Source organism: Dendronephthya gigantea, unplaced genomic scaffold, assembly GCF_004324835.1.
Source record: "Dendronephthya gigantea isolate DGI-Jeju-01 unplaced genomic scaffold, DenGig_1.0 000243F, whole genome shotgun sequence".
Lineage (NCBI taxonomy): Eukaryota > Metazoa > Cnidaria > Anthozoa > Malacalcyonacea > Nephtheidae > Dendronephthya > Dendronephthya gigantea.
Genome location: NW_021163253.1, coordinates 151,907 through 179,867, shown reverse-complemented (window position 1 = coordinate 179,867; position 27,961 = coordinate 151,907). Strand labels below are relative to the sequence as shown.

General features: G+C 38.4%; 4 protein-coding genes across 4 annotated transcripts; 1 reads left to right on the top strand and 3 right to left on the bottom strand.

Annotated features, from left to right (window-relative positions):
- Positions 1-20: 20 nt before the first annotated feature.
- LOC114540619 (transmembrane protein 144-like) lies at positions 21-3,836 on the bottom strand. Its single transcript, XM_028560742.1, has 11 exons — positions 3,669-3,836; positions 3,043-3,207; positions 2,570-2,795; positions 2,310-2,393; positions 2,095-2,155; positions 1,844-1,986; positions 1,128-1,225; positions 699-854; positions 399-460; positions 244-297; positions 21-174 (listed from the first exon to the last, which is right to left on the bottom strand). Exons 1-11 carry the CDS (start codon positions 3,745-3,747, stop codon positions 94-96), a joined length of 1,209 nt encoding a protein of 402 aa, XP_028416543.1. The 5' UTR covers positions 3,748-3,836; the 3' UTR covers positions 21-93.
- Positions 3,837-3,934: 98 nt separating this feature from the next.
- LOC114540621 (eukaryotic translation initiation factor 5B-like) lies at positions 3,935-12,968 on the top strand. Its single transcript, XM_028560744.1, is given in 26 exon segments — positions 3,935-4,069; positions 4,526-4,649; positions 4,856-4,925; positions 5,104-5,707; positions 5,933-6,240; positions 6,390-6,437; positions 6,568-6,622; positions 6,625-6,669; positions 6,865-7,002; positions 7,443-7,495; positions 7,877-7,940; positions 8,296-8,321; positions 8,457-8,663; positions 8,735-8,842; positions 8,920-9,030; positions 9,217-9,284; positions 9,486-9,627; positions 9,743-9,874; positions 10,019-10,201; positions 10,368-10,661; positions 10,948-11,079; positions 11,337-11,413; positions 11,507-11,639; positions 11,830-12,000; positions 12,187-12,348; positions 12,441-12,968. Coding segments are annotated over 25 exon segments (3,492 nt in total). The 5' UTR covers positions 3,935-4,069; positions 4,526-4,596; the 3' UTR covers positions 12,549-12,968.
- A 909-nt stretch (positions 12,969-13,877) lies between these two features.
- Positions 13,878-15,892, bottom strand: LOC114540626 (m7GpppX diphosphatase-like). The gene is made up of 4 exons (XM_028560747.1): positions 15,708-15,892; positions 15,151-15,455; positions 14,685-14,909; positions 13,878-14,550 (listed from the first exon to the last, which is right to left on the bottom strand). The coding sequence occupies exons 1-4, from the start codon at positions 15,889-15,891 to the stop codon at positions 14,260-14,262; spliced, it is 1,005 nt and encodes a 334-aa protein (XP_028416548.1). The 5' UTR covers position 15,892; the 3' UTR covers positions 13,878-14,259.
- Positions 15,893-16,380: 488 nt separating this feature from the next.
- Positions 16,381-17,470, bottom strand: LOC114540629 (EEF1A lysine methyltransferase 4-like). The gene is made up of 2 exons (XM_028560751.1): positions 17,006-17,470; positions 16,381-16,777 (listed from the first exon to the last, which is right to left on the bottom strand). Exons 1-2 carry the CDS (start codon positions 17,444-17,446, stop codon positions 16,472-16,474), a joined length of 747 nt encoding a protein of 248 aa, XP_028416552.1. The 5' UTR covers positions 17,447-17,470; the 3' UTR covers positions 16,381-16,471.
- Between the last annotated feature and the right edge of the window lie 10,491 nt (positions 17,471-27,961).

Genomic DNA, 27,961 nt, shown 5'->3' with positions numbered 1-27,961 from the left:
TGTATTACATGTTAGATGCATTTATTAAATTATTAAATTATTTAAATTCACGAATATAATATTTATAACTTTGTATGAAAACCTATTTTGCGTTCATTTTGAGAAACCAGTCACTACCGATCCACTGACTGCAAAGCACATTGCCACCCCGAGAAGAAGAAAATTTTTCCATCCCTGTAAAAAGAAAAAGCTAAAACTACTTTTTAAGTCGTAGATATGGAAGGCAAAGAATTCACATCTTACCGTTATTTCTCTAAATACAAATATTCCCCATATGGAAGCAATAATTCCTGGTCCCTAGGACAAACAAACAAAATTTATAGTAATCATATCCTTGATCATATCCTACCGGTCATGTAACTCATGCATGCATAAATATAAATATAAACTGTACTCACAGTTGTTACAATTGGAAAACTGACGGACTCTGATAAATAGGTATTTGCAACAAACCAACCAACTATAAGTTAAAGGAAGGCATCAACAAAAATTAGTTTTGCAATTGCTATCAGTTGATAAAATTTAATTAACGTATGTTAAAATGAAGTGGACTAAAGTCTAAAAAACTAATGCATCCTGGATTTGTTATGGAACAAGTATATATAGTAATGTAACTATAAACTCTTACTCTTAATCTCTTCGGAGAGTAAACATACTATAAGTGAAGATGCCTCGCTCTTCTATTTATTTTTACCTACCATCTCCAACTGCCCATAATATTCCCGACAAGAATCCTGGCGCGACAGCTTCAGAATATATGTCTGGTTTATTTCTTTTGTAAAGACAATATATGAGAAAGTAGACCGTGCTAGCTAGGAGAGTGCCACTAAACTGAGAAAACGCGTATTGTATTCCTGTTGAAAACAGAAAAAAACAAGTATAAAATGTATAAAATCAGTCTCACATGCATGCAGTATATTAAAAGAATTGAGTGAGGTAAATTTTCTAATGTTTCTTCTTTCAAAATCGCGTTATTTTTAGCGACGCATAATTCGTTGGCATGAAATAAAGAGAAGCATGTTTCGAGCAGTTGCTTCCGACCTGTGAACTAGAGAGTGCTCATGATTACAAACATCTAATTAATAGCACGTGCATGAATAAACTATAATTAGCTACTATATATATACCATCATCTGGAGCATCTTCGTTGTTTTTCTGAATAATATACACTGGAACAAAACTGATGCCGTATAAAATACCCGACACAACAGACAGAAATATTCCACTAAAAAAACACAAACAAATCATCATTAACATTATAAAATGACTTATAACCATACAGCCATGTCGTAATTCATTTATTTGGCAATTTAGTAAGAACCACTAAGAGGCAATAGACAATGAATCAGTTACGATCATGTTGCCAACCTCAAAAGAGAACCTGCATGGGTATGGCGTTTTTCTACAGGACACGGATCAGTTACTAAAACTATATGCACACATGACGTTTTCATTTTCGCTTTCATACCAAAACGGTTTCAAAGACGCTAATTTAACATATTGAGCATATTTCCCCTTGGATCATGTGGAAAGGGCGTCAAAACGATAAAGGCAAACGACACTCGTGTGCACACAGCCTACCCGGCATGCAATAGCACGGGACGTTTTCTTAGTGATAATGAGTGATTAAATTTATTGTGGATTAATCAAGAAATTTTCTTCAATATAGATATAGACGTCGAACTGGAAACGCTGTGAAAAGGCCATTAAAAGATTCAAACCAAACTTTGTCTTGTTCTTCACACTTCAGGACCGACCTCAGACTTTATGGATACGAGGTTTTATAAAACTTTACCAATTTAACTAATGTTTCTGTTTTCAATTGTGAACGTTGTGAACGTACATAAATCGCTTCTGGTTTTTCGAAAAATGGTCAACCCAAGAGGAGTCGCTGTCTTGCTTTACGCCCGCAAGCAGATAAACATTTTCTTCATCGTCGTCATCTTGAACTAAGTTGTTATCGCCACGGCTATTACTGAAACTTGTCTAAAAAGTTTCAAATTAAACATAATTTAAAAAAGATAGTTTTGTATACTCTGTAATTTTTGTATTTTAAATTGATATGTATAATAGTCAGGCTAATCATTAACATACATTTGCAGAAGCAATATTCTCTGTTGGATCTTCACTTTTGATGAAAATAAACATTCCAAGGCTTTGAAAGACAAAAATATTTTTAAAAGAATACACAGCAGTCCTAATTCCCTTCAGCTTTTCAATTTGATACAAAATTAAATTGAAATATAGAAAAAGAGGTGCATGTGTGTGCAGATATCAGAAGAAAGTTCAAAAATTATTACGAGAAATACCTTATCATTGCTAACATGACTCCAATATAGTTCATTGCAGAATGCTGTACTGGTTGCTCACAAATTAATCCAAATGTCCCAAATCTACAGTATATATGTATAAAATGTATGTAATGTATGCATATAGTAGAAAGGCTTTCTTTGCATTTAGAGCAAGTTACCACACTAGTAACCTGTATAAGTTTTGAAGGTGACTGCAGTTGCATCCAAAAAATGGAACACAATGGAGTGAGGATCATATTCATTGATACATTTAATACCTGCCTGTTGCCCATCCTGCTATTAGATTAAGAGTTCCCCAAATTAATAACCCCATTGCTAAACCAATTGTTTTAATAACAGGAACAACACACATATTTCCAGTACACCAGATAGCTCCTCCGACCATTACCAAAGGAAAAAATTTCCTTTCATCTCCATTGTAAAGATGAACAAATAATCCTAATATCCATATCCCTAGACAAACTATCCATTGAAAGAAAACACCTAAATTGGTATAATAGAAAACAAGGTCATTGATGTATAATATTGGCAGCCATACAGTACTCCATAGTCCATATATAGTGTAGTTACTAGTAGAACTCACTATACACTACTACACCTGGGAGCAGGAATGTGTATTTCCATATGTTATGCTTAGAAGTGACATAAGGAAATGTTTTTGCTTATAAGCCTCCACATACATCCAAATAATAAACAAGATATGGTTTATTTATTCTGTCTTGGCACTTACCATCTCCTGTGGTTATTTTCTTCACAGGAACAAAATTACTTCCAAACATGAGAATTGCCACAGAAGCACCAATATAACCAGCCGTGGGAGATAGGTTTGATATCTTGTGTTGACGTCGTTCACAGATTGTTAAATTGCTACTTCTGTTTGTTCTGTGAAGATTATCTTGAACAAAAAGCATTATTTATAATTGTAATGATATTGTTTGTATATAATAGAGGTTATTAACCATAATTATACTTTATACAACCATTTACTCCCAACAATGTAATATTTTGTTAGCTTTGTTGGGGTCATAGGTGGGTCAGGTCTAACCATTTATGTATCTTGAATAGTCCAGACAAAACCATAAAGATATAGTGATGTGCTTATTTGTCCAGACATTGCAGTCTGTAGTCCACAACACCTTGTGACTGGGTATATTGCAGCACCAACATAAATTCATTCAAATTGCAACATTTTTTGTGTTTAAAATTCAATAGTAAATTGGCCATATAGCCAATTTACATGATGGTGCTACAATTAGCAGCTACTAATTGTAAGCTATTTTTAGAAGGTTTTTATTGGCGTCCTGGAAACGTTTTTATATTTTATATTTACAAGTTGTTGCTATTTATAATACTAACCATAATTAGCGCCCTCTGTTTCATCACAACAGTTTAAAATACAGCCGACGCAAATAAATAACAGTTTTAAAGCGAACATATTGAACAAGCCTGGATCTTTGATTTCAAACGTAATCTATAATATCTAAAAAATGCAGATTAATTATGTAAAATCTTATTTACAATCAATTTTCGTGACATGTATAAAATATATGACGTTCGAAATTCTCTCTGCACTTCCGCTGGTGACCTAACGAGAGAGCTGGGAACTAATGATTAATCACAGAATAAAATCACATTGGGAAAATTTTATAACTAAGAAATATACAAAATTTCTGATGTAAAAGTTTTTAACATTTTCTTATTGAACAATTTAAACTTTTATATAGATTATGTGATCTGTTTGTATAGTATTTTAAGTGGTATGTAGAGTTTTTATTTTATTTTGATCATGGTAGTCTGAATTAATAGTATGTGACTAGAAATTTCGGGTTATTCTTTTTTGATACACGTGTTACCGAAAATAGTTGGACTTCAGACTAGAAAAAATATTTTGGGGGTTATAAAAAGATAACCTGTTTAATTATGTGTTAGTTAAATTGATTTTTAATTTGTAAATTTATGACAAGAGATACAATTTATACTTTTTTGTGTCTTGCTATTTATAAAATAACAGCGTTTATATTTACTTCAATCAGTTCAATTAAGATGATGCAATCCTGGTGCAATATAGCAAATCAAGCGAGTACATGTACAATAGTAAAGTCATGAGGTTTCCTTGATTTGATACACTAGTGAAAACAAAGGTGCTGAAATGGTGTTGAGTTACATCTTGTGTTTCATGTTAGAAATTAATTTTTTTCAATATTGCATCACAGAGTGACTGGAGTTTTTGGAAGTAAAGGAAGAGTATGCCATCTGAAACCTTTGTGTTAAGAGCAGTTTAAAAATGCCTCAAAAGAAAGAAAAAAGGAGGGGAAAGAGAAAAGATAGTGATGACTGGTAAATTAGTTGTAATTGTTTCATAGTCATTATATATAAATACCATTTTCATACCATTCACATACCATTTATTAAAGAATAAATTCATAAAATTAAAGACAGCCATTCCAAGGAAGTCTTATGCTTATAATTTTGAAAAATGTAGTACCCCCAACATAATGGCTTATTCGTCATTGCGAGTTAATTATTTAAAATGATATTTTCAGGGAAGATGAGGTTGCAAATGAGATTGAGCAGATGAAGTTAGGCAGTGCTGAAGATGATACTGGTACCAAGGTATTGTTAATCATCATTCTGTTGTTTCATAAAATGCATAGTTCTAACTATAGCATGAAGCTATAATGTAAGAATATAAAACCAAGAAAGCCTTCACAAGGTAGCTTAAATTTTATTTGGATTGTATTAATCATTGAAATGTAAGCAAAATTGTGCAATCTGATAAAATCTTTTCCAGAGTGAAGTTGGTAATGACAATGAAAATGCCAAGAAAAAAAAGAAACACAAAAAAGGGAAAGGGGCAGTTTCATCAGATGAAGATGAAACAACAAACAATGTTGGTCCACAATCAAGTTTTGGATTGCTTGATGTGGAGGATATTGATGACATGGGTGATGAAATTGAACCAAATGAAAGAGTAAAAAAAGATAAAAAAACAAAAAAAGGAAAAGTAGAAAATAAAACAAGTGAGGAAGACCAAGATTTGGAAAGTAAATCAAGCAATGATAATGTTTTTACTAAAGAAAGCACTGTGGGCAATGATGAGAGTATAAAGGAAGTAAACTCTGATGAGGATGAACATAATTTTAAGAAAGAGAAAAGGAAAGCAAAGAAAAATAAAACAAAAAATGAAGAGGATGAGCATGAAAAAGCTGATGAGGAAGAAGAAACAACTGTCAAAACAGCAGCACAAAAGAGAGCTGAGAAAAAAGAACGAGACAAGAAAAAGAAGGATGCTCAGAAAAAAAAAACAAAGGAAACAAAAACTGAAAAAACTGAAAAAGTTGACGATCCTGAAAATTTAGAAGAATCACATTTAGGGGAGGGTAATAAAACAGCAGGTACATTGAATTACTTTTCTTTCAATATCTATATCTACACTAAGTAGGCCCTAAGTAGTAATATACCAAAACATAGTGTTGGCATGAGATTTTCCATAAACTACAGAAAGATCTGCCTTCACGATTTGTTATTAAGTGCGCCCAATCATTAAATGTCAACAGTCTTTCACAACAGATACAATAGATTTTAGGTAAGTGATAACTGTTGCAGTTATTCATCAATAGATATTGAGGATCATGAAAAATCTGTAAAAGTTGAAAAGACAGAACATGAAGAAGGTGCAGAGGAGGGAACGTCTGGAGTGAAGGAGCAAGATGAAGTGGAAGATGGGGAAGATAAAAAGAAGAAGAAAAAAAAGAAAAAGAAAGTAAAGGAAGAGGAAGCGCCTAAAGTTAAGAAACCTGCGAGGGGGATGATCAAGCAAATGCAAGAGGCTCTTGAGAAAGCAAAACTCGAACAGGAAAGATTAAGGCAAGAAGAAGAAGCTAAAGTAAAGGCACTGGAGGAAGCTGAAAATCGACGACTGGAAAAGGTACGTTGTGCTCTAATGGGTCATATGTGAGAAGTCATTTTATGAACTTGTGGTGGATCTCTATGTGCTATGTGATCGCGCTCGACCACCACAAGTGCGATACTAAACCAACTATAGTGAGTACAAATTATTGCTTTGTTTTTTTATAGATTCGACTTGAAAAAGAACGTAAAGAGAGACAAAAACAAAAAGAAAAGGTTAGTAAGGAAAAGGAAAAGGTTACATAAATTCATTTTCCTATGTATGACAAGTACAGTGCAGTACATAGTTCGATCACTTCACTTCAGAAAGCACGTTAATGTAATATGATAATTATTATTTCAACAGGAGCGAAAAATGAGGTTGAAACAGGAAGGAAAATTCTTGACTCCAGCTCAGAAACAAGAAAAGCTCAAGTTGAAGCACAGTTGGAGGCTATGCGAGCACAAGGTTCGTAATACATCATTAGTAGCGAGCGATACGCATGTGCAAGTTGCGGGATGCACTGTTAGTTAAAGTCTAAGCGTGCAAAATTTGCGTGGTATGTAGACTATTGCATATGTATATATATCAATTACAGAACAAGAAAAATAATGTAAACAGGAATTTCAGCAATTGCTCAATGAAACGTGCTGATCTATTTAGGAATTGCAATTCCAAATCGTAGCGGTTCAGACCCGGGTGACGGAAAGAAACCTGTTCGATATGGTTATAAAAAGAAGCAAAAGCAATTCCAAGATAAGCCCGAAGATACAACAGCAGACGGTGAACTAGAAAACGCAGGTGAACTTATTGTCAGTCAAGTCAGTACAATATTTTTCATAGGGAGCAAAGCAAAAGAAAACGTTCGTCACCAGACCTAAACAAGGGTTTTGCGTTGCCTGATGATCGTAACAGTGTTCGCACACGACCAGGCAATGAACTCTGCACCTATTAAACTGAATACTAAACTGGGAAAAAAGGCGTTACTAAGTTTTCTATTGTTATACAAAAATAAGGTGTACTGATGAACTTACTTGGACCATAGGCAGCCCAATGGCGACTCGCGTGTTCAGGCAATGTAGGCATTATATAGTATATATATAGGATATATATATACTATATAATGCCTACATTGCCTGAACACGCGAGTCGCCATTGGGCTGCCTATGCTTGGACAGGAAACTGCATCAGACTATATATCAGACTATGTATCATAAAAAGGGAAATTAATGTATTTTTAGAAGACAATCCAACAGAGACAGTAAAAGAAACTAAAGAAAACATTGAAGATAAGGTAATGAGATTTATTACTTCTGCATTACATATGATAATGTGTATGAGGTCTTTAGGCCTGGTTCAAACAACGTGGAAGACGTAGTCATTTTTAGCTTCAGTTGCATCCTCATTCCCAGGTTTTTCGCGTACTACGTTTGCCAAAAGCAGTACGCGAAAAACCTGGGAACGAGGGTGCTTCAGCTGGCAAAAGAGAAGAGGAAAAGCGAGTGTTTGTTTTCTGTCGAGATCTATATTGAATTTCTGTCTATTTATCCATGATACGATTTTGAACAAGGTTTTCAACCCTTTTAAATCTTCAATCAACCGTAATCTTTACTCCAGTCTCACGCGTAAAAAGTATTTAAAGAAATCACTGCATTATTTTGTGATTTATTTTTAGTCTGAGATTCAGGAAGATGATGTAAAAGAGACCTGGGATGATCAAGATGAGGAAAGCGATAAAGGTGTAAATCATTTTTTGTCCTAGGTCTTTTCAGGAATGTCCTAGGTTCTAAAAAGTGCTCAATCTTCTCACAAACAGCTTAGTGCAGTAAAATAAAGATCAAGTCAGTTTTGCGATTAGTGAACGTCATGTTCATCTCATTCGCTATTCCCTTCCGTGCAAAAAGACTGAATAAAAAACTTTACTAAACCTGCAAGGTGCATCCTGTCATTTTTTTAGGAAAAAGAAAAAAAGTCGCATGAAATATAGTATAGACGCCGTAGAGATTAAGTTGGGTTATTTAGACACGAACCATGATTAACTAATTTTACTGCCATTAATAAAAATTACAAATGCTAACTTAACTTCTGTTACAGATACTGCCACTACTGAAACACAACAGGTACTAACCTTTTATTATTTTGTGTTGAACGAACTGCAGTAGTTCAATAATGAGTTCCCTCCAATTTTCAATTATTTTTTCAAAGCAACACGTTTTCTGATCACCACTCACTTGAAATTGTTTGAATTTTTCTAGAAAGCCTCGGGTGAAATTAATGAGGATGAAGGTGGGGAGGATGAAGACGAAGAGACAAGTGAAGATGAGAGTGAAGACGAAAATGGACAAGAAGAAGAAAGTGAATCTGGTGAAGATACGGAAAGTGAATCTGAAGACGAATATGAAGAAGATGAATCGCTATCTAAAGAAGAAAGAGAATTTTTCAGAGCTGAAGCCAGAATAAAGGTATTTATTGTAAATTCGTTCTTAGCTATACTTAGCCTAAGCCTTCAAACCAAAACAATTTTTCTTCCTAGAAACGAAGGGAGAAGGCAGAAGCAGCCCGATCGAAGGAGAAATTACGGTCACCTGTGATTTGTGTGATGGGTCATGTGGACACAGGAAAAACCAAAATACTAGATAAGGTTAGAAAATACAAAAAAAATTGTACACTTCCAAATCAGTCATGTGCATGCGATACATGTTTTCGTTCAATATTAAGATCCGTCATTCTCATGTGCAAGATGGTGAAGCAGGAGGAATTACTCAACAGATTGGAGCAACTAACGTCCCAAGTGATGCGATAAAACAACAGACGAAAATGATTAAAGACGTATGTACAATTCATCGAGCTGATCTGCTTGAGTATATCTATTATTTTTTTGTGCATCTATTATTTTTTGTGCCGGAAACTATTTGTAAATTAAAATTTTAATTTCGCGCCTTTTATACCATTAGTTGTATTATGATGACGCAGTGTTGTCGTGACGTCACGATTGTATTCTTTTTCAATCTATAGTTTACAGAGTTTGACATGAAAATACCTGCTTTGCTGATCATAGACACACCTGGCCATGAATCTTTCAGGTACCATAATGTTTTTTGGAACAGAGCACAATCATGGGGGGAGAATTATATCAATTCTTGGAAGCCAGGTTATATCAATTATTTAAAGAAAAAAAGCCAAAGTAAAAAATCGTCATGCAATAAGATCGCCTTTTTAAATCGTAAGTCGTAAAAGTAGTAAATCATATGACACAGTTTTTATTAAATTTTCTTGTTTTATAGTAACTTGCGATCACGAGGTTCAACATTATGCGATATGGCAATTCTTGTTGTTGATATTATGCACGGTCTAGAACCGCAAACAATTGAATCTATAAATTTACTAAGAAATAAGAAAACACCTTTTGTCGTTGCCTTAAATAAGGTATGAAAATGAAAAACTAAACAGTGTATAAACAGTGTTTAAAAGCTGTACCTAATATTGCACCTTATGCTTGGAAACGTGACTGGTTTTCTATTTAATATTACCACTTTTTAAGGTTGATCGATTGTACGAATGGAAACGAGGTCCAAACTCGAGTATTATAGATACTCTTAAGAAACAAGGAAGAGGTACAAAACAAGAGTTTGAAGAGCGAATGAATAAAATTATCGGGGAATTTGCTGAAGAGGTTAGAAATATATTGCCCTATGCTTATCTTAACACAGTTCAAATTGTGTTCTAAATCTATACGAATTCGGGATCGCTATTTTAATACCATCAAAACTATTTTCTGCTGATATTCATGAATGACTAATGTAATTTTTATATACAGGGATTAAACGCTATATTATTTAATAAAAATGTTGACGCCAAGACTTACATATCTCTGGTCCCTACATCAGCTCACACTGGGGATGGCATGGGTGACCTGATTTCATTGATTGTCAAACTATGTCAGACTAAACTAGCTCAAAGATTATCCTACTCAGAGGAACTGCAGTGCACTGTGCTTGAGGTATGTTCCATTGACACTATAGCAAAGTCCTTTTACCAGCATGCTTTCGAATAATGCCAACGATTATGTTTGTCCTGTGGCATCTTTCAATCCTTTTTCATACTTTTCCCAACCAATGGTTACGAATCAAACTAACTAAATAAAGTTGCGCCTCTAAACGTTCTAGGTAAAGGCTATAACTGGATTAGGGACAACGATTGATGTAATTTTGACGAATGGTCGTTTAGCAGAATCTCAAACAATTGTATTGGGGGGAATACAAGGTCCTATTGTAACCCAGATACGAGCTTTACTCATGCCCCAACCTTTGAAAGAACTCCGGGTAAAGAATCATTATAAAGAATTTAAAGAAATTGAAGCAGCACAAGGGGTGAAAATCACCGGAAAGGAACTTGATAAGGCGCTTGCAGGATCGCCTTTGTTTGTGGCTTATGAAGAAGACGAGATTGAAGTACTTAAGGTGAACGTCTATTACAATGTTTGTCAAAGATGATTCAGAGCTAAGATATTTATGTACGCCCCAGATAAAAAAAATGTGCTGCACGCGCAAGAGCTCAGTTAGCTTCTATTTGCCACAATAATTCGCCGCTGTATAGATTTTATTTGAACTATCTTTAAAATTTCCAGGTGTATCAAAACAACTATTTCCCACAATTTATCTTTATATTATAGATTTACTGTTGCTTTTTCGGCATACGAGATTTGTTTTCAGTTTTTACGAAGCATGTAATTGACACATTTTTTAGAGAGACGTAAACGAAATTGTTCAACAGACACTGAAATCGATCAAAGTTGCTGACAAAGGAGTCTGTGTACAAGCCTCAACACTTGGTTCTCTGGAGGCTCTCTTAGAATTCTTGAAAACTTCAAAAATACCGGTATGTACTTAAAAAATTCAATTGAGGTACTGTTTACTCGTAATTTTAAACTTTGAAATGGAGTATTTCTATGGAAAACGTGAAACTAGATATTACAACAAATGTTTGTAACAATTTGTGTTCAAATTTCCCACTTTTCTATTAATAATTTTTTTTCAGAAACCCTAGGGAGCCACCTTAATTACGTCTGTAGCAGCAGAATAAATTATAGCTTGTATTTTTAGAATTTTTATCTGACACGGTGTTATTGTTTTCAGTATTGTAGTGTTAGTGTTGGTCCAGTTCATAAGAAAGATGTTATGAAAGCCTCAGTGATGTTGGAGCATGATAATCAGTAAGTATTTATGACCAATAATGAGATAATTATAATATTGAGGTTAAATACTCTTGTGCATGTATATGTGAAATCATGTGACTGGATTTTTAGGTTTGCAGTCATTCTCGCATTTGATGTAAAAGTCGAACGTGATGCCCAGGAACTTGCAGATAATCTTGGTGTAAAAATATTTACAGCTGATATTATTTATCATCTATTTGATAAGTTTATGAGCTACAGGGAGGTAAGCTGTGTTTCTTTACTCCCAGTTTTATTTGCGCGTTGTATATAAGTTACCTCTTGATCATTGGAATTGCTTAAAACAGTGGAAACCTGACATGAACACTTTCGTCTTTGGCTGGGGAAGAGGGGAGGGGGGTGCGGGAAAAGTTTGGAAAAAGCTACAATTGAGAGATGATGAACTATTTTTACAGGAATTAAAACAAAAGAGACGAGATGAATTCAAGCACATTGCGATATTTCCATGTAAGTTACGGGTTCTCACTGAACACATCTTCAATACTCGAGATCCCATAGTGCTTGGCGTTGCTGTTGATGCTGGTATTGTCAAAGAAGGAACTCCGATATGTGTTCCTAGCAAAGAGGTAAGTGGGGTTGAGGTTATTGTCTTCGTTGTGACAATGAATTATGCGTCTTTAGCACCCGTGTGGTGTGATTGTCTTTCTTGAAAGTCGTTTCTATAACCTAATCACTACAGTGGACTGAAAGCCGGAATTTTATATACAACGTACGTAGCCGTAGTATATTTCAGTATGATTTTTGTATTATAGTTTGTTGACATTGGCATTGTGACTGGAATTGAGACGAACCATAAACCTGTGGAGAAAGCGACTAAGGGAATGGAAGTCTGTGTTAAAATCGAACCAATTCCTGGAGAAGCACCCAAGATGTATGGTCGTCATTTTGATTATACAGATCCACTTGTTAGTAAAGTAAGTCAATACTTCAGTCAATAAATGATACATCACATAGCAATTAGAGTAAGGCATTTACATAATATCTGTCCTCACAAAATCCTTTACAGATATCTCGGGAATCAATTGACGCTGTTAAAGAATACTTCAGAGACGACCTTCAAAAAAGTGATTGGCAGTTAATGATTGAATTGAAAAAACTATTTAAAATCATATAAATTGCCCAATTTCAATTCTATTTACAGCTCGTAAAAGATGTCTTAATTTCTTTTAAAACGAAACTCAGGAGACGTTTCTCATTCGAATGCAAATGAAAACATAAAATATACTTGGTTCAGTCTTTTAGATCTTTCTTTTGCAATAGTTAGTTCTGCGGGCTATTAATACTTCGGGACCATTATTTGGTACAGTTTGCAAGTCGCCATCTTGCATAGTATTTTTTCCGATTCCGGCGCAGTATGCATCGGTTTAATCCCAAAATAGAGAAAGTATAACGGAATTCGTTCATCTTATTTTATTTTCTGTACGAGAGATTGACGACGATTATAAGAAACATTGAATTAGGAATCAGTTCATGGTTATAGGTTACATTGGAGGGTGTAATAGTTAAAATTATATAGATTTTATTAGTCGTATTTAATAAAGTATGTTCTTTCCAGTTTCTTTGCTGGTTTTTGTGCTTTCATTGTTATACAACCGACATGTATTTCATTCCTATCTATGTAAATTCGTCCCAAGAATCTTTTATCTCTACGTCGGCTCCAGAATTCTCCACTTCCTGAATTTCAACTTCACTTCTCCGAAAAGGTTTAATGAAAGGCATCCATTTCAAGCGGCCAATGCTCTCGGCGTCTAACGAATGCTGGATACGATGCAAGATTTTATGTCGTAACTGCGTCACTGCCGGTACGCTAGCACTCAAGAACAGTAACAAGGCAAATATTCCCAAAACGAAAGATAAAATGAAAGCAGCAGGCATCGAAAATATTGTCAGTAATCCTCCAATGAAGACAAGTGTTGTTGCTATAACAGCTATTGCAAATGGTATCCAGAATGGAGCCAGAAAAACTACACATGCCAGTAATAATAGTTTATAGACATACACGTTGGTTGAAATTCCCATTGTTTCTCTAGACACACTCTCCATACAGTCATCTGTAATGTCAATGTAGTGTGGAAAATTATCTTCTGTACTAAAAGTTCAGGCTTTCTTTCGTGCTGTGTAAAATTGAGCTTAGATTTGGCAGTCTCGAAGCAGGTCACACAAATTGGCCCTTGCCGACTCTTGTGTTGTGCCTCTCCTAGCTTGACATGTGTAACTTATAATTTTAGCACCATGCAACTCTCGAGTGTAGCAACTCTCCGTAACACTATAATCACCATCAGTCCGTTAAATAATAATGTGATTCTTACCACAGGTTCGAATTAGAACCATTAGTTACAATACCCAACCCGACCGAAACCCGCTGGACCGAGTCAGTGCTGAGAGTCATGCAAAATAGATTAAAGTTCAAGAGAAATTTCTTACCTGCATGCACAAATCTTAATTTTTAAAATCTTTGGTGAAATACGACGCACGCTTTTAGACGCGATGCAGAAAATTAATCAAATTGTGATGTCATAAGACTGATCTACAGTAGACTGGATTAAACATTTTTATTCAGCTGCGTACAACCATCACTTGACTTAACTCCTCCACAGTCCATTCTCATTCGTCCTGCGTGTGTTATAGCAACTTTCTATCCAATATAAAGACGGAGTATTCAAAGGGGATGATTAAAACCATTTTTTTCAATCCCAACAATTGGCAGCAAACTTTCGTTATACTGTACGATCACTGTATACAGTTCAGTAAGAGGCAGGTGCACTATGGGAAACCTATTTAACTAACATTCAACAGTATAAAATATATATCAACTGTAAGGCTGTCTAGCTATCAGCATCTATTTCATTAACAACCCCTGCAGCTTTCAAACAAGAAAAGAGGCTGTTGTTTCCACTGATTTGAAAATGTAAAGTCCTCTTTGCATAATAATTGCTGTCAATATTTTCAATGTTATCTATGATATCTTGCAAGAGATGAGCTCTTCCAGCAACACTACCAGGTGCCTCGTACTCTACATGCGTGAAATGCACGTGAAAATGATAGTAAGTTGGCTGGTAATGAACGAACACACGAAGTTGTGATGGGTAAACATTGTAAGTCTTCAGGATTGCCTCCTATAAGATAAATATATACCTATATTACTTTCAGAACAGTTTTACAAGAATATCAATTTCTTTCAAGACATTTTTCATTAATTTTCATGTATCAATTTCATTACTGAGGCAGATTGAGGGTAAAGGTTTCTTACTGATCCTTGTTGAAGAATATTCTTTAGAAGTGGTAAATGTGAAGAATTCAAATCCCGTAATGTATTTATTCCATGTTTATAACAAATTGCCATAACATAAAGACTTTTCATTTGTGTTTGTTCCCACTTGAGATCAGGTAAAACGATAAAGCCATGTTCAGAATGTGAATCTTCATATATGATCCGATCTGATTCTGCTTTCTTCTCCAAAATATTATACACCCACTAAATTATAACAAAATATACAATACGTTTACCACTTATTCTGCAATATTTAGTTTTTCTTATGTCCTCTTCACATCGCTTATTAAAAAACTTTATGAAGAGTCAGTTTTACAATCACAATTGCCATAGGCAGAATACTTTAAGACTTTATTAGCTATGAGATAGATTACATCATTACATCAATACTAAGGTATTACCAGAATCATGTGAAATAATCTGCTATTCGGGTGACATATTTTACCTGTAAATGAACAGCTTGTTCTTTAATGAATGGAAGAGTGACTTTTTTATAAACATCTGGTGTTTCCGCCACTAAGTAAAATTGTTGAGCTGAATATTTTTTGACATGTTTTTCAGTAGCTGGATATATCAGTGTATTCTTCACAAAATTGATTTCTTCTGGAAACTTGCAAAGAAGTTGAGAGTAAATATCATTGTTAAATTGCACTTTCATCTGACCATCACTGGAAAGAATCTTGTCAATCATGGTATTAGAAAATGGGGTCTTTTCAAGAATAGACACAGCATCTTTATGCTCAATTTTATCTAAACGAAGGAATAAAGACAATCAGCATGTGAGACAATCAGAATTTACACTATTAAAGGTTAGAGATCAACCCCAATTCAATAGATTTGACCCCATCTATGGCTAACATTTCGAACTCGAAGCTCACTTCAAATTTTTGAAAATAACACTTTTAGATGTGCCAGAATGATACGACAGATAGACTGGTATTTTATTCATAATTTTTTATTGATTGATATGCATTCGTAGCACAACTGTACAAAACTACTGACCTTGCAAATGCAAAATTATTGTTTTATTCCTAGCATTCTCTGAAAGAACTTTCACCAATTTGAAATCACTCATTGCATCATGCTTCACTTTCTTAGAGCTTTTATTCTCAATTTCGCCAACCAATGATCTTTTTTGTGAGCTATTGACCTGATCATTGATCTCATCACTCCTGGCTTCCGCCATGTTTAACTTCCCTGTTGATGTACTTCATGTATGCGCGGAGCAAAACAAATTACCATAATTTTGAGGAACCAGATTACCAGAGGGCGCAGAAGTCAGAAAGGCTAAGGTTCTACGTGAATGAACGTGAAAGCCGCTCCAGAAAACGTGATAAAACTCGTTTATATGTTGCACTTCGGTTTCGTCGAAAACAGTAAGACAATTGATTAGATGCTCACAGCTCCATAATTACTATCGTTTCTCCGTTCTGATGCAACCGATATGTTACGCCAAAAGCAGATAAATACAACTTTAATGTAAGATCCCAAGCATATAGAGTCCACTGATCCCAAGTAAAGTGAGAGATAGTCATTTCAGCAGGCAATAGGTTTATTTCACGAGTTTCGTCTACTTCCATAAAGCAACTGACAGTACTTGATATAAATATAAATTTTTAAAATTAGCCTGCACTATCTGTTTATTTATCACATTTAGTATAAAGTTCATGGATTTTAGAAAGTTAAAAATTTTCTTTGTCACAAACTAACTGACTAGCAGTAGTCTGTGTACAACTGCATAAAAACTGCATATAAATGTTTATTTATTAAAATATATTTGAAATATTTTTTAAAAAGTTTTCATCATTGTCTTCTTCTAATTCAGAAAAAGATATGCATTGCTGGTCCCCCTCACATATTTTCTTGTTTTGAGAAACCTCCAGGTTCTTGTCATCATTACTTAGTTCTCTACCTTTTTCCATAACATAGAAAAAATAGCGAAAGTAATAGCCAAAGATATTTGTTGTAATTGACCAGTTATACTCAGACTTAGCAAGGTACAGCTTCCTGAAGTGTGGCTGTGAAAATGCCACAGATATAAAACGCCCTCCAATCTTTAGGATCTGAGAAATCTGTAGGAAAAAATGTAAAGGTTTTCAATTTCAAATATAGCTAGGATTAGGGACAACCAATCTGAGAAACCAAATTAAGTTTTAGTTTTTTCCTATCCATTAATCATATTACTAAAATGTTTGCTGGTACATGTTGTTAAGAAACTTACATTAATTCAATAATTTTTATCTATTTAGCTTTCAGCTAATATAATTGGCAATGGTGGGCAATTTTGAATAGTTTCATACCTGTAAAAGAACAGTATGCATAAACTTGCGGCTATGTTCTGATGGGTTCCATAAATTTTTCTCGTCCACTAGGAGAGTATCTAAAGTTCCCTTCTCTATAATAACATCAAATGAATTCTTATCGAAAGTCATTTTTGTAATATCCATTTGCAAATATTCCATTCCAATAAGTTCTTGATGTTTTTGCCTCATTTTCTCAATAACAACTGGGGAATAGTCAATATTCACAATATTTGTATATCCATCATTATACATTTCTTCACTTAACCTACTATTACCACAACCTAACATTAAAATTCTATCACATTTTCTAACATGTTGGATTGTTAAGTGCCTAAAATCACAGTAGCTTTTACACCATTCAAAATTGTCTTCAACAGCAAACCTTTTGTTCCAATATTCTTTTAGCATATAGGTTTCACTACTGTCTGGTAAATCCATGATGATAACTAACCCAATGTACCACAATAGAAAAAACTGTAAGTAAAAACCGGCTGGAATAACGAATGAATTACTATGATTACGATTTATTTATAAAATTATTAGAAGTAAAGGTAGTTACTTTATGTGACCCCTATTATAATGTATCACATATTATAGTGTATCACATACTTAGTCCTCCTCAGTCTCCCTCAGCCATCCTTAGCCCTCCTTAGACATCCTTAGCCCTCCTTTGGCCTCCTTACACCACCTTAGCACTCCTTAGCCCTCCTTAGCCCTCCTTAGGCCTGCTTAGCCCTCCTTAGCCCACCTTAGACCTCCTTAGCCATCCTTAGCCCTCCTTAGACATCCTTAGCCCTCCTTTGGCCTCCTTACACCACCTTAGCACTCCTTAGCCCTCCTTAGCCCACCTTAGACCTCCTTAGCCATCCTTAGCCCTCCTTAGACATCCTTAGCCCTCCTTAGCCCTCCTTTGGCCTCCTTACACCACCTTAGCACTCCTTAGCACTCCTTAGCCCTCCTTAGGCCTGCTTAGCCCTCCTTAGCCCACCTTAGCCCACCTTAGACCTCCTTAGCCCTCCTTAGCCCACCTTAGCACTCCTTAGCCCTCCTTAGCCCACCTTAGACCTCCTTAGCCATCCTTAGCCCTCCTTAGACATCCTTAGCCCTCCTTAGCCCTCCTTTGGCCTCCTTACACCACCTTAGCACTCCTTAGCCCTCCTTAGCCCTCCTTAGCCCACCTTACACCTCCTTAGCCATCCTTAGCCCTCCTTAGACATCTTTAGCCCTTCTTAGCCCTCCTTAGGCCTCCTTAGCCCTCCTTAGCCCTTCTTAGCCCTCCTTAGACATCCTTAGCCCTCCTTAGCTTTCCTTAGCCCTCCTTGGACCACCTTAGCCCTCCTTAGACCACCTTAGCCCTCCTTAGGCCTCCTTAGCACTCCTTAGCCCTCCTTAGGCCTCCTTAGCCCTCCTTAGCCCACCTTAGACCTCCTTAGCCATCCTTAGCCCTCCTTAGACATCCTTAGCCCTCCTTTGGCCTCCTTACACCACCTTAGCACTCCTTAGCCCTCCTTAGCCCTCCTTAGGCCTGCTTAGCCCTCCTTAGCCCACCTTAGACCTCCTTAGCCATCCTTAGCCCTCCTTAGACATCCTTAGCCCTCCTTTGGCCTCCTTACACCACCTTAGCACACCTTAGCCCTCCTTAGCCCTCCTTAGGCCTCCTTAGCCCTCCTTAGCCCTCCTTAGCCCACCTTAGACCTCCTTAGCCATCCTTAGCCCTCCTTAGACATCCTTAGCCCTCCTTAGCCCTCCTTTGGCCTCCTTACACCACCTTAGCACTCCTTAGCACTCCTTAGCCCTCCTTAGGCCTGCTTAGCCCTCCTTAGCCCACCTTAGACCTCCTTAGCCATCCTTAGCCCTCCTTAGACATCCTTAGCCCTCCTTAGCCCTCCTTTGGCCTCCTTACACCACCTTAGCACTCCTTAGCCCTCCTTAGGCCTCCTTAGCCCTCCTTAGCCCACCTTAGACCTCCTTAGCCATCCTTAGCCCTCCTTAGACATCCTTAGCCCTTCTTAGCCCTCCTTAGGCCTCCTTAGCCCTCCTTAGCCCTTCTTAGCCCTCCTTAGACATCCTTAGCCCTCCTTAGCTTTCCTTAGCCCTCCTTGGACCACCTTAGCCCTCCTTAGACCACCTTAGCCCTCCTTAGGCCTCCTTAGCACTCCTTAGCCCTCCTTAGGCCTCCTTAGCCCTCCTTAGCCCACCTTAGACCTCCTTAGCCATCCTTAGCCCTCCTTAGACATCCTTAGCCCTCCTTTGGCCTCCTTACACCACCTTAGCACTCCTTAGCCCTCCTTAGCCCTCCTTAGGCCTGCTTAGCCCTCCTTAGCCCACCTTAGACCTCCTTAGCCATCCTTAGCCCTCCTTAGACATCCTTAGCCCTCCTTAGCCCTCCGTTGGCCTCCTTACACCACCTTAGCACTCCTTAGCCCTCCTTAGGCCTCCTTAGCCCTCCTTAGCCCACCTTAGACCTCCTTAGCCATCCTTAGCCCTCCTTGGACCACCTTAGCCCTCCTTAGACCACCTTAGCCCTCCTTAGGCCTCCTTAGCCCTCCTTAGACCACCTTAGCCCTCTTTAGCCCTCCTTAGGCCTCCTTAGCCCTCCTTAGCCCTTCTTAGCCCTCCTTAGACATCCTTAGCCCTCCTTAGCCCTCCTTAGGCCTCCTTACCACTCCTTAGCCCTCCTTGGACCACCTTAGCCCTCCTTAGACCACCTTAGCCCTCCTTAGCCCTCCTTAGGCCTCCTTAGCTCCCCTTAGCCCTCCTTAGGCCTCCTTAGCCCTCCTTAGCCCTCCTTTGGCCTCCTTAGCCCACCTTAGCCCTCCTTAGGCCTCCTTAGCCCTCCTTAGGCCTCCTTAGCCCTCCTTAGACATCCTTAGCTCCCCTTAGCCCTCCTTAGGCCTCCTTAGCCCTCCTTAGCACTCCTTTGGCCTCCTTAGCCCACCTTAGCCCTCCTTGGGCCTCCTTAGCCCTCCTTAGGCCTCCTTAGCCCTCCTTAGCCCTCCTTAGACATCCTTAGCTCTCCTTAGGCCTCCTTAGCCCTCCTTAGCCCTCCTTAGACATCCTTAGCTCTCCTTAGCCTTCCTTAGCCTACCTTAGACCTCCTTAAAGTGCTACTGCAACGAAATTTTCGACCCGATTTTTATTAGCCTAAACAAATATTCAGCCTTTTAGAAACAATTTGATGTATATATGACTTTTGTGTGTTAAGTAGAAGTTGACTAATTTTACCCTCAAACCTCGGTATCAAATGCGAACTTTTATAGCCGCCATGTTTGCTGATGTGACGTCATAACGAGTACCGATATTTCGAAGCTTATGGTAATATATATAGCTTGTGTGTTGTCCGCTTCAAATTTTCGATCTTGACGCGGAGAACCAAATCATTTTATTTTGAAATGGAAGTTAATTCTGTTAACTAACATATATTGAAGAAATGCCTGGTAAAGGGTCTGAAAATATACGCCGATTTGTTAGAAAATTCAAACTAGTCTTAGCCCGTCTGACAGAGATATAATGTAGTAATATATGCCATTTATAAGCATGTATATCTTGTGCCGCATAGTCCTTTATGCCACAAAGTCCTACGTAAGACGATCTTGAAGAACTTAAAAAAACTGCTTAGCCTTTCAGTAAAACAAGACGAAGGCAATGATATGATGTCCTTGTTACTGATAATATTGGTGTATGCTATGCGATATATTCCCGCAAACCATAAACAGTAATATACTGGCTATTGTAAATGCCACATTGCCACTGTTTTGCAATAGCGCGTATCGAAATATATCAAACTGAAACACACACTAACACAGGTCCTTTTATCTACATGCATAAATACTCAAGAAACACCATCCTTGCTGATTTAAATTGAACTTCAATGTCTTATGAAACGGCACTCGCCGTGCACATTAAGACACCAAGGCCAACATCAGCTTTATTCAGCATGAATGCATGTGCGCGCAAAGTATCTCCGCATTGATGGTAAAATCAGCCTTTGCCTATATATCAGTTAGCTTTCAACTTGTGCTACGATCAGTTCAGACATCAAATGTATGCACAGAATCTTCTTTCGATACTCTTTTATTTAAGGGATCTTGCTAAACAAGAGTCATATACGAATCTTTGAAATCGACTTAGCCGCGCAAAGAACCGCACCATGAAACAGAAAGTCGGAACAAAATTCAATATTTTCTTCGACTTTGGCGATCCATTTTTTCGTTAGGAACATATGTATAGATATTTAATAATTTTGATGAATACTGGCTTAGTAGGGACTGTAAGAAACGCAGCTTCTTCGTCGATGAGGCTACTTAACACTAGTATTTTTACGCCATGCTAAGAATCGGTACTCTTTTCTACGTCACAAACTACATTATGGCGGAGCAAAAGTTCGCATGTCTAAGTGGCAAAAATCGCGACTTTGGAAAGCTATAAAAATCTTTTGAGAAAGCCAATTTTGATTATGTTTTCAAAAATGAAATCAGGAAAGTGAGAACTTTAAATTGAGCCAATAAAAATGGGGTCAAAAATTTCGTTGCGGTAGCACTTTAAAAGGTATGTTATGTATTTTCCGTGTAATGTGATATATTTTTGGAAAGAAATAAGAAGATGTATAGACGGCTAAGGAGGTCTAAGGTAGGCTAAGGCGGTCAAAGGAAAGCTAAGGAGGGCTAAGGAAGTCTAAGGTGGGCTAAGGAGGGCTAAGGCGGTCTAAGGAGGTTTAAGGAGGTTTAAGGAGGTCTAAGGAGGGCTAAGGAGGGCTAAGGAGGTCTAAGGTGGGCTGAGGAGGTCTAAGGTAAGCTAAGGAGGGGTAAGGAGGCCTAAGGAGGGCTAAGGAAGGCTAAGGATGTCTAAGGAGGGCTAAGGAGGGCTAAGGAGGCCTAAGGAGGGCTAAGGAGGGCTAAGGTGGTCTAAGGAGGGCTAAGGTGGTCTAAGGAGGGCTAAGGAGGCCTAAGGAGGGCTAAGGTGGGCTAAGGAGGCCAAAGGAGGGCTAAGGAGGCCTAAGGAGGGCTAAGGGGAGCTAAGGTGGTCTAAGGAGGGCTAAGGTGGTCTAAGGAGGGCTAAGGAGGCCTAAGGAGGGCTAAGGTGGGCTAAGGAGGCCAAAGGAGGGCTAAGGAGGCCTAAGGAGGGCTAAGGGGAGCTAAGGAGGCCTAAGGAGGGCTAAGGGGAGCTAAGGAGGCCTAAGGAGGGCTAAGGAGGGCTAAGGTGGTCTAAGGAGGGCTAAGGAGGCCTAAGGAGGGCTAAGGATGTCTAAGGAGGCCAAAGGAGGGCTAAGGAGGCCTAAGGAGGCCTAAGGAGGGCTAAGGGGAGCTAAGGATGTCTAAGGAGGCCTAAGGAGGCCTAAGGAGGGCTAAGGGGAGCTAAGGATGTCTAAGGAGGCCTAAGGATGTCTAAGGAGGGCTAAGGATGTCTAAGGAGGGCTAAGGTGGGCTAAGGAGGGCTAAGGAGGCCAAAGGAGGGCTAAGGAGGGCTAAGGTGGTCTAAGGAGGGCTAAGGTGGTCTAAGGAGGCCAAAGGAGGGCTAAGGATGGCTAAGGATGGCTAAGGAGGCCTAAGGAAGGCTAAGGTGGTCTAAGGAGGGCTAAGGTGGGCTAAGGAGGCCAAAGGAGGGCTAAGGAGGCCTAAGGAGGCCTAAGGAGGGCTAAGGAGAGCTAAGGATGTCTAAGGAGGGCTAAGGAGGGCTAAGGAGGTCTAAGGAGGGCTAAGGATGGCTAAGGAGGTCTAAGGTGGGCTAAGGAGGGCTAAGGAGGCCAAAGGAGGGCTAAGGAGGCCAAAGGAGGGCTAAGGAGGCCTAAGGAGGCCTAAGGAGGGCTAAGGAGGGCTAAGGAGGGCTAAGGAGGTCTAAGGAGGGCTAAGGATGGCTAAGGAGGTCTAAGGTGGGCTAAGGAGGGCTAAGGAGGGCTAAGGAGGGCTAAGGAGGGCTAAGGTGGTGTAAGGAGGCCAAAGGAGGGCTAAGGATGTCTAAGGAGGGCTAAGGTGGGCTAAGGAGGCCAAAGGAGGGCTAAGGAGGCCTAAGGAGGCCTAAGGAGGGCTAAGGAGAGCTAAGGATGTCTAAGGAGGGCTAAGGAGGTCTAAGGTGGGCTAAGGAGGGCTAAGGAGGCCAAAGGAGGGCTAAGGATGTCTAAGGAGGGCTAAGGATGGCTAAGGAGGTCTAAGGTGGGCTAAGGAGGGCTAAGGAGGGCTAAGGAGGGCTAAGGTGGTGTAAGGAGGCCAAAGGAGGGCTAAGGATGTCTAAGGAGGGCTAAGGTGGGCTAAGGAGGCCAAAGGAGGGCTAAGGAGGCCTAAGGAGGCCTAAGGAGGGCTAAGGAGAGCTAAGGATGTCTAAGGAGGGCTAAGGAGGGCTAAGGAGGTCTAAGGTGGGCTAAGGAGGGCTAAGGAGGCCTAAGAAGAGCTAAGGAGGGCTAAGGAGGCCTAAGGAGGTCTAAGGAGGGCTAAGGAGGGCTAAGGAGTGCTAAGGTGGTGTAAGGAGGCCAAAGGAGGGCTAAGGAGGGCTAAGGATGTCTAAGGAGGGCTAAGGATGGCTAAGGAGGTCTAAGGTGGGCTAAGGAGGGCTAAGGAGGCCTAAGGAGGGCTAAGGAGGGCTAAGGAGTGCTAAGGTGTGCTAAGGTGGTGTAAGGAGGCCAAAGGAGGGCTAAGGATGTCTAAGGAGGGCTAAGGATGTCTAAGGAGGGCTAAGGATGGCTAAGGAGGTCTAAGGTGGGCTAAGGAGGGCTAAGGAGGCCTAAGGAGGGCTAAGGAGGGCTAAGGAGTGCTAAGGTGTGCTAAGGTGGTGTAAGGAGGCCAAAGGAGGGCTAAGGATGTCTAAGGAGGGCTAAGGATGTCTAAGGAGGGCTAAGGATGGCTAAGGAGGTCTAAGGTGGGCTAAGGAGGGCTAAGGAGGCCTAAGGAGGGCTAAGGAGGGCTAAGGAGTGCTAAGGAGTGCTAAGGTGGTGTAAGGAGGCCAAAGGAGGGCTAAGGAGGGCTAAGGATGTCTAAGGATGGCTAAGGAGGTCTAAGGTGGGCTAAGGAGGGCTAAGGAGGCCTAAGGAGGGCTAAGGAGGGCTAAGGTGGTGTAAGGAGGCCAAAGGAGGGCTAAGGATGTCTAAGGAGGGCTAAGGATGGCTGAGGGAGACTGAGGAGGACTAAGGTATGTGATACACTATAATATGTGATACATTATAATAGGGGTCACATAAAGTAACTACCGAAGTAAATGGTAAATACCACTGCCCAGGGTGCAAAGTGAGCCCGCTACCCAAATCTATCGTTTTAAAACCTTTTGACTTTTGAGGTCTGCCTAAAAGAAAAAAGCAGCGAAAACAAGTGACAGAAGATCCAAAATCATCCTAGATTCGCTTAAGATGAATGCTGTGGCCATGGTTGACGGTTGACTGTTTATTTCACAATTTCCTCCGTGGTGGCGAGCTCATCATTATCAGGCGCGAAAAATACTTATCAGGCCCGAGAATATCATTATCAGGCGCGAAAATGCAGCGAGCGTCTTGCCCTTGAATTGAAGTTTAATAGATAGGGAGCACATTTGGGAGCTAGGGTGTGTCAAGTATACACGTACATAAATAATCGCACCGCGCCATTGCTATCTCCACTTGCGTGCGTATGCGCACGTAAAGTTAATATTTTCTAAGACTGAGTTTTTCTATGCCAGCAAAAACATCTCCATCAAATATTTTTTTGGTTTTATAAGTATCATTCATTTAAACCTTTTACGTGGCACGTGTGCGTATAGTAAAAAAAACGGGAAAGTGCTAGTGGATTGAGTGAAAATCCGCCCTTTTTCGTCGTGTTTACATCGTCTTTGACGCTGCCATCCTATATCTGCTTAATAGCCGTGCAGGATAACAGAACAATTCTCAATTCCTGGCTACATCAGGCCTACCAAATGCTTTCCGTGCAGCATAGCGTGATCCGCTATGCACGGGAAACGTGGCGCCGGATTTGCTGTCGGCGTCTTGGCGAATGAAATGTATTCTGACCCTTCTAAAAACTCGAGCAGCATCTCAAGGGCATAGATCATGCAATCTCGCACGGGATACGTTTTTTAAGAAATTTACCAGAGTGAAACAACGGACCTTTTTAAAATTCCGCGCGTGAAGTAGATTTATCACCCTCAAGGCCTAAATCCATATTCTTATTTCTACTTTTTAGTTCCAAGCCGAATATTCTCTAATTTAATTGGTTTGATCAAGTCGAAAGCATCGCATAATGATAGGTTCCCAAAACGTCGCTTTTTGGAAAAGGCGATCGGATTATATCATATAGATATATATATCGTAATTAAAAAAAATTGTATGTTTGTATATATGTATGTCTCTTTGGTGACGGTAACTTTACCTACTATACCGACTAATCCAGCCTAGCCGCTAATTCTGTAGAAAAGTCAGAGAAATACATAGAGAAAAGCGCACTTTCCATAATTTATAATTAGCTAAACTTAAATTCTCCTCTCCCACAAAGCAAAGTTTTATTCAAATTTCACATCTGCATGAAATCCCTCCTACTAGTAATTGGTTAATCCCTAGCAGGAGGTATCAAGTTTCACAATGTAATAAATCAAGATGATGAAAGAGAACCTTCACGACATCACAGCAACAAAGGGTATATAATATGTGGCGCAGAACTTTTGAGATTCACTTAATTAAGGATTTATACAAATATGATCGCTAATTCTGTTTCATCGCCACCAGAACAATCAACAGACCACTCTACCATGTACTCTACTACACAAACACGCATACGAGTTATTGAACAGACAAATGGACAGATAATTCAGCCTGTAGACGTTGGTACAACATCAAATGAAATATCAAATGAGGTAAAAGATAAAACAGAAATATTTAACATCAAGTTTGAGAACAAAATGAATAATAGTGTAATGGCTGATGCAACAAAATTTGATCAGTGTGAGCATTGTGTGAGCGATTGTGAGACAGACCAAAATATAAACACTGTCATCACGGAGACAGATGAGACTGGTATGGCCTGTGTGGGCGCTTTAGACAATAGTGGTAACTTTTTAGAAGATTGCTCGCCACAAAAACGTCGAGAGAAAAGACAGAAAAGAAAAAAACGAAAATCTCTGATGGAAATCTTATTTGTGTGACACGCAGCGTTGCTTGGGATATTTCAATTTTCAAGAGAGACCGAGAGACCACAGAATAGTACCCCCCGGAAAACCATCAGATTTTTTGCCTTCAATATACCCAAGGAATTTCTTCATTAGATATTGACGCACATTTCACCTATCATTTTAATAATTTAATAGGATCGGATGTTGAACAACTAAGAACTAACCATGAGAGCATTGTTGGCAAAATGACAATGTTTTTTTATGGATGTACAAAAAATAATGGAATATAACTTTCGATTTCTCATTTTTAGGTCAATTTTTTTATAAAAGTTATGACAATCATTGTATGGTTTAAAAGTATTCATTTTGAAAAGTTTTTTAATAGTTTAAGGGTCCATAGAGTTTGTCGAGCCAGACAGACGAAATTATAGAGTTGATATGCCAGCTTTTGGTTTCTACGTCCATGTGATAAAAGACTACCAGGCATCAGAGTAACATTTGACAAAGACTGATATTTATTCAGATATTGGTTCGGTTAATCAACTACTATACAAGACTGATATTTTACTGATATTGATACAGTGATACTGGCTATCTTTAATAATAACCACAGTTACCATACTTTATCTTTACTTCATTTTGGGCATTTCTTGGGTATTGATTTCATTTATTGATGTATCGCTGGTTTGTGATCTTTGTCAACAGCTGAAGAAAGGACTATTTTTCCGAGACATTGAACCAAAGGATATGGGGTTCCGAGCATTAACCTTATCAACTATTAACTATTTTAAAGCTAGATAATAGTGTACTATTGTATTGAAGACTGGTTTTTGACCTGCGCGTACGCGAAAATTTTTTTTACTATCTTTCGAAACTGATTTAACATTATGTCAACCAACTGTATTAAAGTCAGCCGCCAATAGCCGCAATCTATAGCCACCCTGGCTCGCGATTAAAAAACTTGAATTTTACTAAACTATAATGTAAAGGCTGTAAATTCGTTACGCTGAAATAATTTGAAAGCGGAATCCTTGAAGGAAGCTATATACGCTAGCTTTTGCCATTCTCTGATTGGCTGGAGATGCTCACAATGAAACGAAATTTGAGTTCAGTTTATGGACATGTACAGTCCAATTATACACTCCACTGTTTGTTTTAAAGCAATGATTGCATTTTCTACTGTAAATATTTTGTTTGTATAATGAAAACTCCATTATCCTTAATTATGTTGTAAATCCAGTAATAGGATATTAAAATCGTGTCTATACACCAGCGTATAACTATAAGTCATAAATCAACTCAGTTCGATACTAATATCTGATTTGCAAATGCGAATGGAGAGGAACTGTATTACTTTTTATTAGGATTAGAAAATCTGAAAATTCAATTGAATTGAATATCGAATTGAATATGGAGAAACGTCATCGAGGGTCTCACCGATCGTGTGCTGGATAGTTTCAGAAAAAAAGATCACAGATACACGATAATATCAGTCTATCAGACTTTGCATATATGCACGGTAGATCATGGAAATCTGAAACACCATAACCATGTATAAATGTTCGAAGCCTTTGCATATGATTTTGAGTATTACACGTGTACACGGAAATTCAAAATATTTAGCTATTCCTATAAGGCTTTATTCTGTCTATCACACATCTGCTTGTACATATAAAACAGTCAAAAATATGTCAAGTTAAATTCTAAATAATCCCATATAAATTGTCTTAAACAAAAGAATGCTTTTTATATGGCAATACGTAATACGTTTCAAGTAAACAAATAGTTTCAAGCATTGACAATGGATTAAGTTAGATTACCAAAACCTGACCCCTACTACGAAAAGAATAGAATGGATTCCAAGCATAACGCTTTATCATTATCCTTTATTTA